General features: G+C 39.6%; 1 protein-coding gene across 4 annotated transcripts in view; it reads right to left on the bottom strand.

Moving 5' to 3' along the window:
* baiap2a (BAR/IMD domain containing adaptor protein 2a) overlaps nt 1-21,535 on the bottom strand; it is a 52,233-nt gene that overhangs the window by 9,587 nt on the left and 21,111 nt on the right. For all 4 annotated transcript variants that reach the window (XM_062437999.1, XM_062437998.1, XM_062437997.1 and 1 more), the window contains 4 exons: nt 13,033-13,094; nt 11,353-11,424; nt 8,479-8,616; nt 870-1,022 (listed from right to left, as the gene is read on the bottom strand). In XM_062437999.1, the coding sequence (XP_062293983.1) occupies nt 870-1,022; nt 8,479-8,616; nt 11,353-11,424; nt 13,033-13,094 (425 nt within the window). The remainder of the gene's footprint in view (nt 1-869; nt 1,023-8,478; nt 8,617-11,352; nt 11,425-13,032; nt 13,095-21,535) is intronic.

Raw genomic sequence — 21,535 nt, 5'->3', positions numbered from 1 at the left:
CCACATTTTCAGGCTGACAGTTCACACCGACCAGTAATCCCAGGAGACTGATGTACTCTATTACTCAGTAATTTGATGTTCCTTGGTACTGGATAGACACACATGTGCAGTACACAAAGAGACAGACAAACCACTACAAGCATTTCCTATGAAAATAATACATTGGACTAAATAACGCTCCATTGACTGTTTTCGTAAACAATATGGATAAGATATAGTTTGCAATTCCTGTCTTCATCAGCGCACTGAGATTTTCTATCTATCTAGATTCAACGTTCTGATACCTTTTCCTATTATGGTTCTTTTATGAACCGAGCAAGGGAGGCAGTTTGCTATACAAAAAGGTGGCCAGGACACTCGAAGGTGCAATGATGGATTACAGCTTCAGATATGCCTGTCAGCTGGGCATTGTCTACAGTCTTAATGAATTTTTAAAATGAAGAGGCCCCTATGAACGGTCAAAGCTAATGTGACTTTGAATTATATATCTGCTAGTATGCCCTTTTCAGTGAACAATGGTCTAAAGCAGGTGATTTTCAAATAACATGGCGATGACAGATGGGGAGTAGTTGGCTAGAGTTAACACAAAAATAAAAAAAAGTAAAAAAGTTCAGTCTTGTAAACTGACCTGTTCAGCCCTGCACCTTCATTTTGAACAAAATGGATGAAAAACATGTACAAAGACCAAGCATACTCATGACAGGCTTAGCGTTATTAGTAACTAAGGTTACGTCCAGCAACAATGCTCCACTGTAAACAGTAAATATGTCTGATCTATCCTGTGATGTTCATGTATGTCAATATCATTCTAAGACAGTATGAGATTTTCATTTTTATTCTCTTGGTGGTGAAGGGACCCTTGGACTTACCTTGCCATGGTAGGCGCTGCTGTTCTTGGCCACAGCACACTGGCGGTCCACTAGAAAGCAGTACCTGCGACGCTCCTCAGACAAGGCTGTTTTGTATCCCTCAGCAATGAAGGTGTCCAGCTCAGACTGCTTACTGCTGATGGTCTCCACAAACTTAAGGGGAACATACAAAAACACAGGTCCACTAAACACAATATGTACAGATTTGCACTCAAGACAAGATACATGCACTTTTGCATTGAATATTTGCTTTTGTTTTATATGTCCAGTTATTGCTTTGTACAGAGATTCCTGCTGAGACAGTGAAAAATACATTTTGGCTACTAGTGCACAGCAAGCGCCTTTATATCTTAGGAAAAATAGGACACTTTTCACATTTAGTAGGTGATGTTGATGGACAGAAGTTCTGACACATAACTCAGAACTAATAGCATCCTGTTTCAAATTCACACCATTGAATACATTCACACTTGAACACTGCTCAGTACAGCACAACCTTGTACTGTCAATCACTGCACAGCTCCACAGGAGCAATTGGGGTTAAGTGCACCTTTGCGGTAATAGTTGTGCAAGGAGAGAACCTTACTGCGTAACTTTCCCTGTCCGGTTATTCCCCTGTCGAGTGCTACCAAGGCAAGGCAATTTTGACTGAAGAACCTCAGTCAAATAGCTCACAAAGACCCACTAATCCATTTTACATGTTATGTTGGACAATAACAAATAACAGGTGTGTTAATGTGTGTATAAGGGTTAGTAACAGTGACAGAAAGAGAGCACGATCCAGTGCTGTCAGTTTGACTTAGCATGAGCTTTCTAAAAATGGGAAATGTCAGTGGGAAATGTCTCATTGAGTTCGCCGACAACACACATATAGTGTTCTGCACAGTGGTGAGAAGCTACAGGGAGCCCTATTTTGAGGAGGAAATGACATTTACTGTAGGTGTTTATTATGAGCGAGTGTATTCTCTGTATTTACAAACAGCAGAGTTTGCTGAAAGTTTGAGATACTCTCTTAAAGTAGGCCAACTGAACTGAGATCAGTTTCATGGCTTTGATACTGTAACATCTGCTGAAATATACTGAGCCGGAAGAGTGTGTTATATTTACTTACAGTCATTTGATCCAGACTGAACTTATTTTCTATGGTGTATTTGACTGGTTTGGATTCCATTCCTCTCATTTATAACAAAACAGATGAAGCAAATGAGCATGCGATGAGGTATACTAACAATGCTGGCTTGTTTGTCTCAGTTTTAGAGGCATAAAAGAAACATAATCCATAATACATAAGTAAGTTACTGTGGTGCCACCACACAGTTCAGATGAATTTCATTTAGTAACCACCAGAGCACACTACTTCCTCACTGCCAAAAGCCACGAGGTTACTCCACTGGAGTGTCGAATGTGGGGGAATATTTTAATTGGCAAACAATGCTGAACGCATAAACAATTTGAGGAAAGGCCTTCTGCATTAGTTTACCAGCTAAGCATGAGAATAAATCCTCTTAAATTATTATACAGATCCACTGAGTCAAGTTGTCAACACAAGCAAGAGAAGGATAACATTTGTTGATTCCTTCATACCTTCCTGACATTATACATTACATGACGGTATTTGTGCTGTGTGTCTAATAGCAGTTAGCCTACCTAGACAAGTCTCGCTCGGTTTAAATACTTATGGCTGATAAGTACCCTTCTTCCATAAATTCTTGCTGGAGTACGGGATTACACTTATTGCCGTGAAAAATACTGACACATTAGTGTACTGAAGAAGATGATGTGCAGTTGGTGGTGGCAGACTGGCAGTTGAATAAAATCATGTGGCTAATGAAATTGCTTTTGTAGTTGGAAGAAGTCATCTCAAGATTGTTATATGTGGCATTTGGGACAAAACCCAAAATACTCCCAGATAGGAGCTGAGGCATTTTGTCATTTTTACTAGTCCTGTAATGTTATCCCCACCACTCCCAGTCACCATCTTTGTAAGCTCAGCTGCCTGTTCCACCAGTAGGGACTGACCTCTAGTGGTGCATGCTGTGCACTACAATACATCACCTCAATACAGCACCTCTGTATCATTTAAATAGAAACCGCAATGTCTGTATCTTTGACGGTACCATTCCTTTGGGATTTCTAAATACCCTGGTAGACCATAATACCTTGACACCACGAAAGCCTAGATGTAAAATCTACTTTTCTCCAGAGGACTGCCTGCCCTTATTCTGTTCTTTCTGTACACCTTAAGCTCAAATCAAGTGCTTTGAAACTGGTTCAGTTAGTTGTAGTTCTTTCTAGGCACAGAGTTCAGTTAAAGACCCAAGCAGTGCCTAAACGACGTGGGTTGGGAAGGGAGGAGCAAAGTCATGCTACTGCAGATATGTCATCGGAGCTGACAAGTTGAAATCTTTTTTTCCCTCCCCTTGTCATTTTCTCTCCTGTGAAAAAGTTAAAGATAGTGATTTTGTTTTGGTATGAGTCACACTCCATACTGCAGAGAAAGAATAAAGAAAGGAGGGAGAAATATGCCATGGTGAGCAAATGTCACACACACACACACACACACACACACACACACACACACACACACACACACACACACACACACACACACACACACACACACACACACACACACACACACACACACACACACACACACACACACACACACACACACACACACACACACACACACACACACACACACACACACACACACACACACTGGGCACTTCAGCAATAATCTGAATGGGTCTTCGGTTACATCAAGGAAGCCACATAGCAACCATTTAAAAGATCACAGCCAACTTGGCTGCTCCTTCTCTCTCTCTCTCTAAGTCTCTCTGGTGGAGTGACCCTTTTGTTTTTTTTACAGCCTCTGACTCACAGTCTGCTGGCCGCTCTAGCACTTCTAAACAGAGCTAATAGGAGCGGCTCAACCAGTGTGCCCTCTCCTCTTGTCAAATCCACATGGCCCAATTCTCTAACCATTCAAGAAGGTCACGAAAGTAACCCAAGACAATGAGTGCAATGGGAAAAGCCAAGGCAGACACCAGTCACTGTTATTACCAAGTTACCTCAGGTTAAATCATAGCAAAATTTACTTGCTTTGCAAAGGTTATGAATATAAATGAAACCTACATCAGGATTAAAAAGAACAGCATCGCCACCTTTTTGTGAGTGTCCCCTTACATTGACATATTCAGGGCAACATCTTAATAGACAAGCAAGTGTTTTTTCTGCATCTGTTCCAATTACATTTCCAACTTTTCAATTTTCATGACATCAAGCTGAAGAAACAGAGCTTATCAAACATCTTGTGACATTAATTCTGAATCCTGAACTCCCATCTCTCTCTCTGTTATTAACAGACTATGCAGTGTGAAGGAGTTTATCTAGACGAAACCCCTTTCTACGGTACCTTGGTCCACTCTACTGAACTACATAACGAGCTGATTAGCATTTTGGCAGGGGCTTTGCCCATTGATGAGATGGCACAGTGAAAGTGTCTGAAGACAAGAAAGAATAGGGAGGGGGAGGACAGACAGAGAAGTGAGAGAGACAACTGTGAAAAGTGTGTGTGTGTTTGTGTGTGTGAGTGAGTGAGTGAGTGAGTGAGTGAGTGAGTGAGTGAGTGAGTGAGTGAGTGAGTGAGTGAGTGAGTGAGTGAGTGAGTGAGAGAGAGAGAGAGAGAGAGAGAGAGAGAGACCAATGAGACGGCGATTAGTGAGATGCGGCCGCCATCTGTGTCTGCTGCCAGACTGCTCTCAGACATCCTTTACTTTTTAATGAAAAGAAAGAAGATTAAAAAAAAAAAAAAACTTAGTGCCCCTCATCTGCTAAAATAACACATGTGGTGGGAGAGGATGAAATCTTCAGCAACTTTTATATGCATACTTTTGTATGAAAGAACATATTCCGGTCCACGCAAATTAAACTTAACACTCTTAGGATACATCTTTGTAGTGGGTCACTGTCTGAGCATTTCTACATGGATGATTGTCATTGTGCAGCACAAGTCTTATGGGAGTGCTGGGCTCTCTCTCTCTCTGTATCTTCCTTCCTGGGGGAATCCAGCACAAATGGGTTGACTTTTCTCTCACACGCTCACAGCCATGATATGATCAGTGAAAGTAAGCAGGCTGAAAATAAGAAAGCAAGATTTATTTTCCTTTTCCTCCTCGCTAACTGACTGTACATTATGAGTCCGCAGTCTGATGAGCTTGTTCCTCACAGATGGACTCAATTGATCAGTCACACAGACTCTGCAAATGCGTGAAGTAATTCCACTACTCTGGATGTCCAATATGCACCAAGTTAAAAACGTTGGGTTTTTTGGCAGATCTCTCCATCTACTCTTGTCCACAGCAAGACATTGTATTATATCAACTAAAAATGTTGTATCATAGTGCACAGATGCTAAAGCTTCAAGCTTGTTTGTGAATAGCTGTCTTTTGTCTGGTGCTACTATCAGGTCAAAATATCTCAACACTTCAGTCATACCACTATATCTTGAAACCTTATGACGACAGTTCTATGAAATCTTTTATTAGCATTAATGGTTCCCTGAGGACGAATGTTGATCATTTTGGTGACCTTTCACCTCACCTTCACAGGCTAAATAATTTTGACATGAGATATACAAATCTATAGCCAAGATTGGCTTAAATTCCAAGAATATGAATATATCCTTTGTGGACTATGTATGAGTTTTCCTCTTGCACCATTAGGACAAATTTCAATTTCAATACTGTACACAAGGTCTTCCATTTTCTTTCAAAAACCCAAACTTCAAATTAGTCCCACTCATAATGCTCTAAAAAAAGCCATATTACCACCTCTAGGGTCCATAATCAGACTTCAAACATGTAGTGTAAGTTATTTAACATATTTCTATATTTAAATAATACTGGTTTTCAAAAATATGATTCCTGCATTCTTGATTCTGTTCATCAAATTGTGCTTAATGTGATACTAGAAAACAAAGAGAAACCGAATCATCCAAAACATGAAGCATTATTAGACCAACAGGTACAGTATGTGTAACAAATTTTCCATTCTTGTGCACTCAAACATCCCTTCCAAATCAAGTCTTGCTCTATGCAAAACTGAGCCGCTACACACACTGCAGACTTTGATGCCTTCAGATGACACTTCATATCCTCATGCTACCCCTGACAGTGGAACAAACTCAATATGACACTGCAGTCAGATCAATCCGGCGCTGCCATACCATCCCAGCCAGGAGAATGCACGCATGTGTTTGTGACTGTATGCTGTATGTTTTGTTGAAAGATGAGTTGCATAAAGAGCAGAGTTTTTGTACCCAATGAACTCTAAAAAAACATTCAACTTTAAAGTGCGTGTAAGTAAGAATAAATATGTTCTGAGTTTGACATACCACAGAAAAGTGTGTTGTTAACCACCCTGCCAAATTTGAATGATTAAAAAAATCGCCAAATATATGAAATTAGCCTTCAAAGTTGTGTAAAAGTCAGCCTCTTTCTCTGCTCCCAAATGCTGTGGGCGTGCCCGCCAAGTTTGCTGAAACCCCGCCCCCTACCAAGTGTCACCTGTCAATCAAAGTCACCACCTCTACCCGAAACATGGACACTACGTCTGTGAGCTTTCTGCCGCTAGCTCAGTGGCTAACTTGGCGGCTAGCTCAGCTAACTGGCTAACTGTAGACTGTAGTAGTAGTAGTGTTAGATATTAACAATAACTCGCCACTAGGCAGGTTAACCACTGAAGAGAGCGGACTTGGGGACTTATATAGTAGGGGAGGGACCAAGGTCACGCGGGTACCCCACTATGTCACAGGGTACCCCTTTTTTGCAGGCTCAGAAAATCAGGAAAAATGAGAGGGTGAGAAATAGTTTAAGGCTCTATCTCCACAATTCAGTACTGCATAGTTATCAGCCTTTTCACATGTTTTCTGTAACCATTTTCCAACATGTATAATATGTTTAGAAGTAAATCAATGAATTGACTTTACACACACTTTAAGTGTTTATAGAAACATATTTCTAGCCCAGCTATCAATCAGATTCTGTCATTGCCCGGCTACACTTTACAGCAAGACCAGCAGCAGCTCAGTAATTATCCTGCAAGCCTTGACCTGTTTGAGATTTTCTCCTCCATCCCTTCAGGCAGTCAGACTTCCAGCTTCCAGTGAAACCCTTGTGAAGGAGCACCAGTCACTTTCTGCTGTGTCATTTTTTCACAGTTTGACAGCAACATTGGCTACAGGACTAAACAATGAAATAACACCACAGGAAAAGGCCTACAATAGTGGGTTAACACAAATAGGGTATTTGCAGACACGTGTGTGTGTGTGTATGTGTGTGTGTGTGTGTGTGTGTGTATGTGTGTGAGTGTCTGTGTAGAGAGAGTACACTGTGACTACTTCCCTTAGCAAGTACGCACTCAAATGCATGTAAAACTCAATGTGAAAGATAAGTAATTATGTTATGTCTATCACTGAAAGGTTGATGCCTGCATTAAACTAATTTCAACTGATCACAATTCATTTAACCTAAGCTGCTCTGTCAGGGGTTCTTTTGCTATGGAAATAATCAAACTAGTGATGGCCCCAAAAGCAAAAACTATGTTATTCCCTCAGTCAGACAGGTGACTGCTTTTGGTTTGACACATAACTTTTTTGACAGGTTTGAAATGTTGACTCTCTAGACTCCCGGAAGCAAAAGACTGTTGCAAACTGTATATTTGTAAAGTAACACTCAATAGGGTCTGCCCCATTGCCACACTGACATGTTCATACTAAGCTCTTTTTCAAGCCTTTACAAAAATGTCATTTAACACTCACAGCTGAACACTATAATAAAGAATCACAAGTAAAGCTAGTTAAGAAGACATAATGCTTAAATACTGACAAAAGAATAATTCATTTTTCAGTCATGTGACCAAACTGTCTAACATTTAAACTCTCTCTGTTAAAACCCTGGTCAGAGTCATGTGCAAAAACACAGGATTTAGTAAGTGCATTCTCTTTTAGTACATCACCATATCTGAGTTATTATCTTTTCCTCGTGTGTGTTTGTGTGCATGCTGCATGTGTGTAGATGTACTTAAGATTGGCCAGGGCACACGATTCATAATCAAACCTCCACTAGTTGCCCTCCCACTCAGGGCACCTCGTCACCACTGCCTCCGCCCCCATCCTTGCTGTTTTGTGCATTTCACTTTACTTTATGAAGAATAAATTCATTATTTGCACCAGGACTCATACATCTCCAATCCAACAGTCACCCACATGCACAAAAACTCAAACTAAAACTAAGTGCAGCAGTGCTACGAAACTTGAATCTATATTATCTCAGTTTAGTGTTTTGGGATTTCTGGGTATTTTCCACCATTTTACAGCAGGCATTGCAGCAGACAAGTGCAATCAATGACTCAAATGATGGCTGAATCCCATTTGACCCTGTTATTGAGCATGATGGTTTTCTAGGACATTTAAATGGAATTAAGGCACCATTAATATTTTTCAGGTCTATTATCTTGACCAATGACCAAAAAGGGGTCACTGCATAATTCTGAGTCCTAATGTTATAATAGGCTCAGTGCAAAAACCCAGCAAGAGGCTCACCTGCATCTCCTTCTCTCCATACTTAGAGGGGTTCTTGCTGCCCTGGCTCTTCCTGCGCAGTTTCTTCAGTTCAGCCTGGCACTTCTCCAGACTCTCCCCTTTACTCTTGTGTTCCATCTGGTATTTCTTCAGGGCAGCCTACGTGGGGCAACAGGCACAAACACAAAATCAGACCTCTTGTAGGAACACAAATTAAAAAGCCTGAGTGAACACATAGCAGCATTGCCAGTCCTTTTCAAAAACTTTTTAAACTAATTCCCAAGCTTACAAACAGTCACTGGATTCAATTCCTTTCACTGTACTTTGGAAATCCCCTTGCAGGGCACTAAGCCTAGCTTGTTATCAAGATTTTACCTTATTATTGTTGTGTGGTACTTCAGTTGCAAGCAGGGATTATTTTGAACCCCTTGTGTAGTGCTATGACATCCGAGAGCAATCTTTTTTAATGAAAGAAACAAGCAAATTCAGATGATCCTTTACAACTTCAGTGTTTGCTTATTGTTTGTCTTTTAGGTTTGATTATGCAGCAACACGTCCCATGATTGTGTATCTTAAAACATCGACCGTAACTGATCACCCATCTCAAGCAGGTTTCAAGTGGATTTTAGTGGAATAAACAGAAATCAGTGGCAGCCTAGAGAGGTAAAACTAATGTGCTGTGGGCTCGCCTTTCTAGATCCAGAGTTTATTTATTTAATTCATTTAATTAGCTTATTTTATTATTTATCTATTGAGAAAAAACAGCTTTGTTTCCGGGCTGTACCAGCTCTGTTGCTATAGTAACTGTGTCTGGTGTGACAAAGCTCATGTGGTTTCAGTATGAGGCAAAATTGGCGGAGGAGAGCTCATGCATGAGGGTTCAACACCCACATTTGCATACTGTACAAGACACTGAGGATGTAGGTATCCCACTAGGTATTGTTTGGCTGTAAAAGGAGCAGAAAAGAAGCTGTTGTAACTGGAAGTATGCTGTGTTTGGATTTTATAACAGAGATGGCTTGTATTAGATCTATAGGCCTGAGCTACACTGCACTATGCTACACATCTACTAGCTTCCTCAGTTTTCCAATGATTAACTATGCTTTGCTTTCTCAATGAGTGCAGACATTTTATTATTCAAAAGTTACCTACAGTTAATCAATTTTTTTTCTAAATCAGAAACTTTTCAGAAATACTGATTTGTTCAATATATTTCTACACCAAATTGACAAAACATTCCTCTGCATAGGTGTCATCTTTGTAACCCCAAAACAATGAGTGACTCAACAGTAACAATCAATCCTCTCATAGACTTCAAGGTAATGCAGTACAACCAACATGGCTTGCATTGCTATTCATATGTACAATTTATTACCCGGAAAAGGAAACGGAGGCTCCCCAGTGGAAAAACACTAGAATATCCTAACGTAATGGTTAAGAGAAGACACAATTGGCTACTGTGAAAGGTTTGTCTTTAATTTGCAGGGTCATATTGGGTAAACAAGATAATGTCCCAAGTATCTGCCTCACTGAACTGGAATGCTGCTTCTAATTAACAGAGCACAAGCCTGTTGACTTTTGTTGCCAGTGCCCAAACCCACAACTCTCAATCAATGGCTACTACTGCACACAGATAGCAGCCAGATTCAATCTGATTAGAAACAGAGTGGACAGTGGATGAACTTTGGTGCACTTGGAGAATCTGACTCTTATCAGTAAAGGCTGATCTGCTAGAAATCCTTCTCTTTAGTTGTTAATCTATGTGCCATTTTTGCATTTTAAGTTTATGCCCAAATTCTGACCTCAGTAAATGACTAAAGAGTGTTGTAAAACCCTGGGTAAGCCATTGTGTGAGACAAAAGAAGAGGGATAGAGGCAGAGTGAGAATAGAGAGAGATGCACCGCTGGGAACAGTGGAACACACACACACACACACGCACACGCAAACGCACACACACACACACACACACACACACACACACACACACACGCACTTCAGTCTTGGAAAACAACAAGCTTTGAACAGAGTCAAAATTTCAGATGATTAATTCACAAAGTCTGTAGCAAAATGATTGTTATTATCACTGCAGCAGATCTGTCAGAATTTCATTATACGTAATGGATGTTAAAACCTCAGGGATACGCTGAAATGTTTGACACATCAAAACTAATGTAGGAGGCTTGTTTAAAAGAATATTCTTGCATGAAACCTTTCCATACATTTTCCACTTCAATTTAGACAGCAAATTTGGCAAATCTGTAGAGTCAAACATTACCTGGATATTGAGTACACAGCCACACTCATCACTTTCATTTTAGCTAAACATGACAAGGAATCAGACAACAGATTTTAGTGATAAGTCCCTCTGTTAGGATAAGGGGCATAAGTGACTTATGAACAATCTCTTGTCCGTTTTATTTTAAAAGCACGATTGTATCACGTGTGTGTGTGTGTGTGTGTGTGTGTGTGTGTGTGTGTGTGTGTGTGTGTGTGTGTGTGTGTGAGTAGCTATGCTGCAGCAGTGCTGCTCTACGCTGAAGATGCAACCCACTCATTCTAAAGATATCACATGTAGACCAGCTCTATAGTGCTTACACACACACATATACACACCAGGAGGGTTTTATTATAATCAGGCTACCCTTTCGAGTGAGTAGACATAAAATGTTATTTCAAAGCATCTCTTTTCACAGACATATCCTCTCTAATTGTCTTAGAGATGGACTTTGATCCAGATTTTAAATCACAGCTTCACCTCCATCTCTGTTATCACTTCAGTCAAATTAAGCCTCAACAGACTTGACATAACATGGTATAAAGTACTAAAATATGGAGCTGCTTATTGGATGAGGCTGTCCCCTGGCTTTGGGAGAGTGAGCCAATCAGATACTCACAGTCAGATAACGAGAATCCAGGTCCACCTTCTTCTCCAGCTCAGAGAGTAGCTCGTTGTGGAAGGATTTCAACTGGGAAGAAAGCACAAAAACAGTTAAATAAATAATGACTGTTATGTCAATGACAAAATCATGGATGCTGCATGTGGACACACGTTAACTTGTGTGCAATAAACCAATGAGCAATTTAATTACATGTGTTATACTCATTGAATCAGTTACTGAATAAATATTTTACCAACAAAGTCCTGGCCTGTGAAGCCTCTCTCAGTTTGCAAATCAGTGTTGCTGTTGCTGATTCAGTGCTATCTGATAGTATTTAATCACTAGATTGTAAACTGACCTGCATAAAGAGCCAGCAACCAAAATCAGGAAAATCTTTCAAATATCTGGTAACATTAATTTCTATAAATGTATTATTAGCAATAACATCAATTATGCAGGAAACAATTTATCACAGCCCTTCTTCTTTTGATATTGTTTTATTTCCCTTTGGTCAGATAATCTTCTTAATACTTTTTCTTTTTTTTAATGAACTGAATGGAAAATCTAAACATAAGTAGTTTGATGTGTAACGACAATATATGTGCATAATATGCTATCAATTTTAAATGTATTACATTATACAGGTTTTTTGTACATATTTTAGATTAGAAAGGCTTAATCTTTGGAAAATTAATTGTCTAATCAATCTTGAATTGGCTAATTCCGACTGATGAGGCATCACATTGTGCAGAGTGAGGAGTTTTTTGGAAATTTGTCATATAATGATGAGATAGAAATGATTATGTTCATAGAGGCAGTGAGTATAAGATGAAGTAAGACCTCATAATAAAATTAAGAAAGACTTGACAAAAACAATAAACATGTCCTTTAGAAGCGGACCTGTGGGTGCCTAAATGAACTAGGGGGACCACACAATAATAAACTTGATGCTAACTGTGGATAAGCCAGCAAACAGGCATATTTCCCCTGATGCCCCACTCTTCAATTAACTCATTTTACATCCCCAGCCACCATCTGTATTAGGCGAGAGGGTTTATATGAACTCAGCATATCCGTTCATTCAATATGAGTTCATGTTCATTTAATTGTCATGCATACACTACTCTGCCCACAGGAGTTCGAGAGCTCAAAGACAAAACTGTAGGGCTGCAACTAACAATTACTTTCATGATTGATTAAACCACTGATAATGTTCTAGATTGATCAGTTTGGTCTACAAAATGCCAGAAAATGGTGAAAAATGTTGATCAATGCAACCTTAATTGTCTTTGTCTTAATCAACAGTCCACAAACCAAAGATATTCAGTTTACTACCATAAAGGACTAAGAGACAAGAAAATATTATTGTAAATGTAATATATTATATTACATTTATGAAGCTGGAATAAGAACATTTTTATATATTTTTTCTTCCAAAAAAAAAAAAAATTGTTTCATTTTCTGTTGATCGAATAATTAACTAATCATTGCAGCTCTACAAAACTCTGTCACGACTGTTCAGGAGCATTATGGAAGCACAGCATGCCAAGCTAAAAATGTAACAATGTTGAAATAGCTTATGTCAACAATAAGTTATTTCAACATTACATTACAAAGACCTTTTACGTAGCCTGAGTTTTATAGCGAGTGCTGTCGTGTCGAATTACAGAGCTCCTTTGAGCTCAGAATACCAACCATCTCCTCTAGCTGCACTTGAATCTGTCTGTGGACCTCAGCCATCTGGAACAGCACATCCCCTGCACAGAGAGAAGGAGGGAGACAAGGAGAAAACACATGAACAACACTCAGCAACACAAGCATCTATAGAGCAGAGAAAAAAGAGAGGAGGAAGGTAGGAAACTAGATAAGGAAAGAAAGAAAAACGGGAAGTATAAAGGAGTGAGAGAGAGAGAGAGACCCAGCGTGCAGAGCTCATGCAGTAAGACAAGACACACAAACATACAGGACACGTGACTTGTAACTAGGACAATGAAGAACATGATGAAAGTTTGTTTGTGGTACAATATAACAGATTACAGAGAAAATGAAACACTAACAAGTAAATGGTAAGTAGGAAGAAATGAAGTGAAATATAAAATTAAGCTGAAGGAGGCAAAATGCTTGAAATCAAATTCTGGTTGTTCAAGCGTGTAAGTACTGATGTATCGTGGAGATCAAACATATTCCCTTTCTTTCTTTGATTAATCTAAACATCAGGCAATGAGATTTCTAGAACAAACCAAAAAAAACACCTCAAAGAAAGGTTAAAGTCTCCACACAAAAAAGGAGTTGAAAAAATAAATAAATAAATAAAAGGGAGGATATAAGGAAAGTCATGCAGCTACCGTAGTGAAAGTGTTTTATTTTCATATACCTACAGACTGCCTCTTCTGAATGTGCAGTGCATAGTCAAGAAAAGGAACACAAAGAGCTACATTGAGCGAAGGACACATACATCAAGACCTGGTGGAAAGACAGTGTGACACCTACAGAAAAATGAGACACACACAATTTTTCCCTGACCAGAAGGTCCAAAGCCTTTCAGTCTTAGCCGTATAAAATATATGAGATGCCTGCAATTGAATATATTCAATTATTTAGAAAACACTTCCATTAAATGTGAATTATTATTGATTTTGTTTTTGCATCCCAATTTTCTCCCTCTGGATTTTGATACAGACTATGTTGCCTCTTATGTGCAAAACAAAAACTTTAATAAGTAAAGCAGAGAAGTTCAATAAGTGGGCAGTGATATCAAACTTATTAAAATTGTTTTGGTGTCATTATAATGAGAGTTATTACATTTTGGTAACTGATGAACTGAATGAATTAGAAGAAGTGGACCACTATCGAAGACAAGACTGAATTGTGGTCAAATATTATCCATCACAGTCTTACTAGCAACCTTAAAGTAAAACATTTTGAAAAACAAGCATTTGTGGCTGAGCTGCATACTGAAGTGCACATCACACTGTTGCATACCTCACCCAGTGGTGTGAGCATAAACACCTTTATCTAAATGTCAGGAGAACAAAAGTAAAACAGTAATAGGTATCCCGTCCCTCCAGCACCCCATCCTCATCAATAACCAAACAGCTAGCGCCCTGGTAGTCGGGTGGTTATGCTGCACGTCATTCCCCTCTCTCTGTCCCTGTTTCCTGTCGGCCTCTACGCCATATACTGTATAAATCAAGGCAAAAAAAGCCCCCCCCAAAAAAAATAAAATAAAATAAAATAAAATAACAAGACAGCTGAAATTGTTAACAACTTCAAATATCTCAGACTCACACTGAACAATTAACTCAGCTTTGACCAGCATACAAAGTACATAAAAAGAGGCCATCAGTAAACCCAAAGGACTCCATGTCTTGCCAATCTCCACCTACTGTTGTACCCAAGTATTGTTTAACTCATCCTGCTCTACTGCTCCACCAGTTTCTTCAACATGCCTTCTGTCAAAAACCGGGTCAAACTCACATGCATAACCAACACTGCTGCCAATAATAATAGTTCCTCACACACCCATCCTCTCAGAGCTCAATTGTAAGGCCATAACACGCATTGCAAATACAATAGCTCAGGACATCACACACACACACACACACAAAAAAAGGTCCCTGAGGTGCAGAGGGGCTCACCTTGGCAAAAGCCTGTTACTTGCATTCTTAGCAGACCTAAGCAGGGTGACACTCTGAGGGAACTACAATTCTTATGTTCATGCTGTTTTGCCTGTTGTTGTTGTGTTGTACTTTATGTATTTCTGTCTGTCATTGTTGTGTGATGATTTGTTTCAAGTGTAGTGTTGATTTTCCCTTGGATGAACAGTACTGTGAAAAAGAATATCTCACAGGGACAATTAAGTCTAACTAATGTTTGTTTCTTCTCATTTCACACTCCCCTGCTGTGTCCTTTTTTGAACTCTGACCTGCAAGAGAGTACATCTCCAAATATGTCATGAGTAAAATCAGAACAAACAGTTGAAGTGGTTTCAATTCCAAACTTGTAGTGTTCACCAAAGGGCTTTGGAGTGTTTTCTCATCACACATAGATTGGGATGGAGTTGACTTTAGCTTCTCGAAAGTGGGAATAATATATCTCTATCTATCTATCTATCTATCTATCTATCTATCTATCTATCTATCTATCTATCTATCTATCTATCTATCTATCTATCTATCTATCTATCTATCTATCTATCTATCTATCTATCTATCTATCTATCTATATTTTTTTTAAGCACTGAAGAAGGTTGGGGGAGAGAAAGGCAATATGTAATTAATATTGCACAAAGTAAGTTTAAACAATAGTTTAACAACAATAGTTTTAGGAGTACTTTTCGTAGTGATGTCAAACACTAAAGAGCTGTATGATATTAACACTTTATACTTAAATTACTGTTTCATAAACACTAATATAAATAATGACTTTTAATACTTTAATAATCATCTTGTTGCGATATATCATCAGAAATTTGTTTGTGTGTGAGGCTGCATCCAAAAGAGTGTTGTTTTTTTGTTTTTTTGAATTACAAGCTAAATTTAGTGTACTCGCTGCCCCTACAACCCCTGACAAGCTCATCCCTGTATACCAAGACAACCAAGCTTTTTGCCCATGTGCAACCTGCCTGCTGATCTTGTGTCTCACAGGAGCAGAGAAGCAGGCCAAAGCATCCTGTCAGTTCCCAGCAGGCCTGCTAAGCAGCTTACAGATACTCATCCCTGATCACAGCCCTTCAGGCTCAGAAAACCCTGGCATTCTGTTGGCGACTACAACTAGCTGGATCAATTAACAAATGAGCAGCCATCACTGTACTGCACACGCACACAGACACACACACACACACACACACGTGCACACACATCAAGTAAACTGGCAGTAGGACAGGCTGTTTTCAAGGAGCCAAAAAGGTAAAGAATGAATCAATCTGAAAGAGATCTCATCTTGTCATCTGCGTTTCATTACTGCACAATGTACGACGCCAAGGCACAGGGAGGAAAATAAATAAATAAATGGAAAAAAAAATAATAAAAAAAAATCACACTTTGGCAATGCAAATAGTTACCATGGCAACTTCGATACCATATCACACAACAACAGTACGAGAAAATTGGACTGCAACCTTCAGGGGCATTTAACAGCACAGAATTCAATAAAGAATCAATAGAGAGGTATAATGAGGAAATTTTAAATGTGTTTTGCGACATTATTGTTTCATAAAGAAAAAATGTAGCAGGCATGACACAGCCTGTGAGACTAAGGGTAAGAACTGCCAGCCTGACGAGGATATCCGCATACCAGCTAAGAGCAACATGACAGACAGGTCGATAGCCATGGTGACAAGCTCATGAACAAGTGCAGAAACACGCACTTGCTTCCACACAGATTCACATACATACACACCAGTAAATAAAACCCCTGAGGGCTTGTCATTATTGTATCAATATTTCCAAGCCCGCTTCAACCATGCCTGTATCTCTGGCTGAAAGAAAACAATAGTTCCTTTGTGTGGAGGTGAGCTCAGGTTGATTTGCACCTGCAGCTCAGAAACAAGCAGCCACACGCCTGCAAGCTGGCTGAGTCAGAGAAGGAAGCACGGACATAGGACTTGAGTGCATATGAACAGACTGTCCCCTGAAATATGACATCAGCTTATGTAGATGTATTGACTGCTTGTGTAACAACAGCAATGGTACACCCACATAGGTAGAGAAAGAGAGACAAAAAGAGAGATTAACAGAATGTGGGCTATGGAGCAGAAAAAAATAATATAAAAAAAGTGGAAGTTTGCTATGTTGAATACAGAGAACAAGAGAGACAGATATGGAGGGAGGAAGAGAATGGAGGTGGATGGAGAGACACTGAATCACTGGTGAAGGTCAAGCCGGATTCACTACGGGTTGTCATGGAAGCAGGATAATGCTAGGGTCGTTGCTATGGGAGAAGTTGCAAAATGAGGGTTAGTGGCTGAGAAGGGTTGTGTTAAAAAACGCTGCTCAAAAATCTCCACCCTTACTATAAACTATCATTACATCAGCCTCTACACTTCCCTGGGGAGGAACGTGGAGTGAGTCCCACACCTGGGTAGTCTGTGTACAATACGTGTTTGTGTGTTGTGTGTGACTAAAATAACAGTGATGTTAAAGCTTGCCTACCTGGCATTCTAAGTCACAAGGGAGACAAACAAGTGGGCAAGAATAATGGGGCAGCGGGATAATGTGCGAGACGCAGATAATAGCTGAGAGTCTGGGTGGCTGCGTGAGTGTGTAGGTGGGTACATTTGTGTACACATGTGCGAGTACATTTCCCTGTGAAAAACCACAACACCTAAACACAGTTTATCTGAAATTTGAGGGACACACACACACACACACACACACACACACACACACACACACACACACACACACACACACACACACACACACACACACACACACACACACACACACACACACACACACACACACACACACACACACACACACACACACACACACACACACACACACACACACACACACACACACAGTTTGAACTGTTTTCCCACTTTACTCATTCATGTAGCCTCTCAAAGGAGAAAACTATTGATATAGTGTATATGACAGGTTGCTAAAATTGGAAGCCCAGCCATCACAGCTGTTCAACCTACTAGCCTAATATAAGTTTGTCCAGCAATGGTGTCATGCATTTAGGCCATAATGAAGGCTTAGCAGGAGAAATAAAACTGTCAGGGAGAAGTGGGCCAAAGAGCAGTTTCAAGTAATCTTGACATTTGCTCTAATAAGGTCTCAGGTACCGCAGATTGTTGTGCATTGTCTACTAGATAATACTGTATGTAGCAAATCCAAACCATCTGGCATTAGAGAAACAACATATTTGCCTCGTTTAAAGCATCTGTTCCTAGGCTTGATCGTATAGTGTATCTTCAGAAATATGATTTTTTTTTTTTATAATCATTTATTCTTTAAAAAACAAACATGATAGAGTTTCAGGGGTTAAAAATTGGAGCAGCTTACCAAAGATTAAAAAGAAATAAGGAACAACAGTTATTTGTGTAAAAGTGCTCAAAAACATATCCCATGGGTCTTAGCCAATGGCTGTCAAAGCATTGCTGGTTTTGTAGTTTCTGAATGATTAGTTGTTTAAACTTTGCAGAACTTTACAGTAAGTTAAACCACATACTAATGTTCTGCCGTAGCTACTAAAATATTTTAAATTAGGGACAGAAAGCCCAGATATCAAAGCCAGCTTTAGCTTTACCAGTTATCATGAAAAAGAAACCAATTCAGAGGGGGGGAGAGACTTTGACTATCTATTAGGCTAATGCTAACTTTAAGAAAACATTTTATAATATCTCTGCTCTCTAGTCCATTAATACCTGCTCTTATTAGGCATAACTCATGTTGCTGATGTCATGTGATATACACTTTCATCTGTATATGACATCTGTCATCTGTACATCTGGCAGTGCAAGGGTGAGGATTAACACCTCATGAAAATAACTTCATGACAACTCAAACCTGACATTAGAGTAATGGAATATCAATGTATTATTCATATATTCCATTGTTTACTCTGATTTTAAAAAAACAACTAACACAAATATAAAACAGTAAGAGGTTAATAACAGAAACCTGTGTAGGCTGCAAAAAACAATCATGGGCCATGAGTTAAACCCTTATTAAAAAAGAAAGAACATGCCCTGAGAGAAACTTTGATTACTGTACAAAACCCCATTTTGATAACGTATCTGTATTCCTTGCCGCTGACAGCATAAATGATGAATTACAAGTACTGTGATCGATTTGGCAAATTTGGGAGAACGGTGGAGGGAGAAGGAAGAGAAAAAGAAAGTCAAATAAAAAGGAAAGACAAGTACAAAAAAACAAAACAGGAAGTACTATGACTGTGACACATGGATTATGTAGTGAGTGCATGTTTGTGGGTGGTTGGGTGTGAAATTCTTTAAAGATCCGGGGTGTTTTTGTCTACCCCTGTTCGAGACAAAAGTCTTCAAATAATCAAAGTATGAAGTTCAAAGTAAAGAAAGCTTAACATGAAAGTGAAGCAGATTTTGTTCTGGGGCAAATTAAGCAGACGGGGAGAGCAACAGCCAGGAAGGCAAAAAGTAGAGTGATAGGGAAATTCCCCTGAGAATGCAGTAAAAACAAGTGATACCTCCATGTAACCGAGTCGTGAACTCACACAATATTTTAAGCCTCAATGATAGCTCTGTTTTTACCCAAAGCTGGGAAGCAGAGCTCTTTCAGCTTGAACGAAGGCAACAAAAACAGCACAGTCATGCAGCTACCTGTTGAGGTATGGAGATTCAAGGAGGGGATGAGTGAAAAACCCAACTGAGCTTCTTGACTGTGTGTATGTGTGTATGTGTTATTTGATCCAGCCAGTTAGCCCTTAGAAAACCAGGGTCAGTATGGGTCTCTTAACACAGATAGAGAGTATTCATGTCTGAATATGCACTCACTCTCTCGCTCGCTTAAGGGAAGATCTTTCAAACGTCTTTTTCTACGTCTGTATTTTGCCATCAAACAGAATCCTTACAAATCAGGACACATATGAAATACAATATTTACCAGGACTGAGGACTCGAACTGAGCTCTTTTTCTTGACTGATGCATTTGTAATTATTTACGATTGAAAAACTATCTTATGTATTAGGAATTGTATTACTATTGAAGAGGATTGGGGCCCCATGTGAAAAATATATTTGAGGTTTGAGAATAAAGTCAGAATTCTGACACTCAGAAATCAAATACAGCTTTCACATGTGGCCCTAATCTTTTGTATATTTCCGTATATGATGAGCTTGTCTCCAAACATCACAATTCTTGTCAGAACTGGAAAATTCAGTCATAAATTAATTAATATTGTATAGCCCTTACATTGTACAGTATATGTATGCATGAACACTGATAACAGCACGCAGACTGATATTTTGATAATTATTAATTTAGCTCATTTGTAAGTAGGCGATGGGATGCTGAAAATGCAGAAAACATTGCTGTCAACCTACTATTATACTTGAGTTCAAGTTGAGCACACACACACACACACACACACACACACACACACACACACACACACACACACACACACACACACACACACACACACACACACACACACACACACACACACACACACACACACACACACACACACACACACACACACACACACTATAAAATCATGACATTTCTATGATCAGTTTACACTCTTTTAAATTCCACTATAGGCATGACTTCCAAATATATCACGCAAAATGTGGGCATACTGGTTTGATCACACTATCACATTAGCAGCCGAACGTGGATCTTTGCGTCATTGCACACTAGCCTAACCAGAGTGTAAGTACATTAATTATGCTGACAAGTCTGCACAGGTGAGCAAGTGTGTGCTCTTATCTATAGAAAACAGAGAAAATGCTGTGCAGTCTTATCCATGTCCATCCCAAATATATCAACGCTCACCTTCAGTATGTCACTGCTATGAACAAATGAAGGGCAATGCGAAAGATGGAGTGTGGGGGCCACTGGCTTCCCATCATGCAGTGCGTGTCTCAGAAATAGAGCAGGAAAAGGCAGGGACCCCTGGGATGGTGGCACAGAGCTAAGAAAAGAGCTCCTCTGCTCTCATTTAAACAGGGACAGGTGCTGGAGGAGGAGAGAGGTAGGCCAGACTAAAGACTGAGAGACAGAGAAGGGAAACAGAGAGAGAGAGAGAGGAGGAGAGAGAGAGAGCTGCGTGTATACAGTATATGTACTCATTCAAATACAGCATGTCACAGTTAACGCTTCAACTGCCACTGCTAACCCCTGTTCTTAACAACAGACATGCCATTTAGCTTTTTAGATGACATCCTTTTACCTGCAGAATGCAGAGCACGTATTTCCCAGATCCATTAATCTAAAAAACGCAATTATGCTCTGCCAGTTTGCAGCCTCATTTTCCCTGTGCGAAACTCTTTTTTTCCCTTCAGGTAATTATGGAGGGCTATGGGCTTTCTCCCCGGTAGAAACCTATGAAATCCATTGGTTGACTACAGTTTAATACAGCCCCTTTCATTTCTCTCTCACGCATGTAATTTCCCAACAGACATGTTTTTGTGCTGAATCATACATGAACATTATTAAAACATGGCAATTAGCAAGGTTATAGAAGTTGATAAGTGGGGCGA

Source organism: Scomber scombrus, chromosome 18, assembly GCF_963691925.1.
Source record: "Scomber scombrus chromosome 18, fScoSco1.1, whole genome shotgun sequence".
Taxonomy (NCBI): domain Eukaryota; kingdom Metazoa; phylum Chordata; class Actinopteri; order Scombriformes; family Scombridae; genus Scomber; species Scomber scombrus.
Note: the sequence above shows the minus strand (reverse complement) of the source record. Positions and strands in the feature narration are given on the sequence as shown.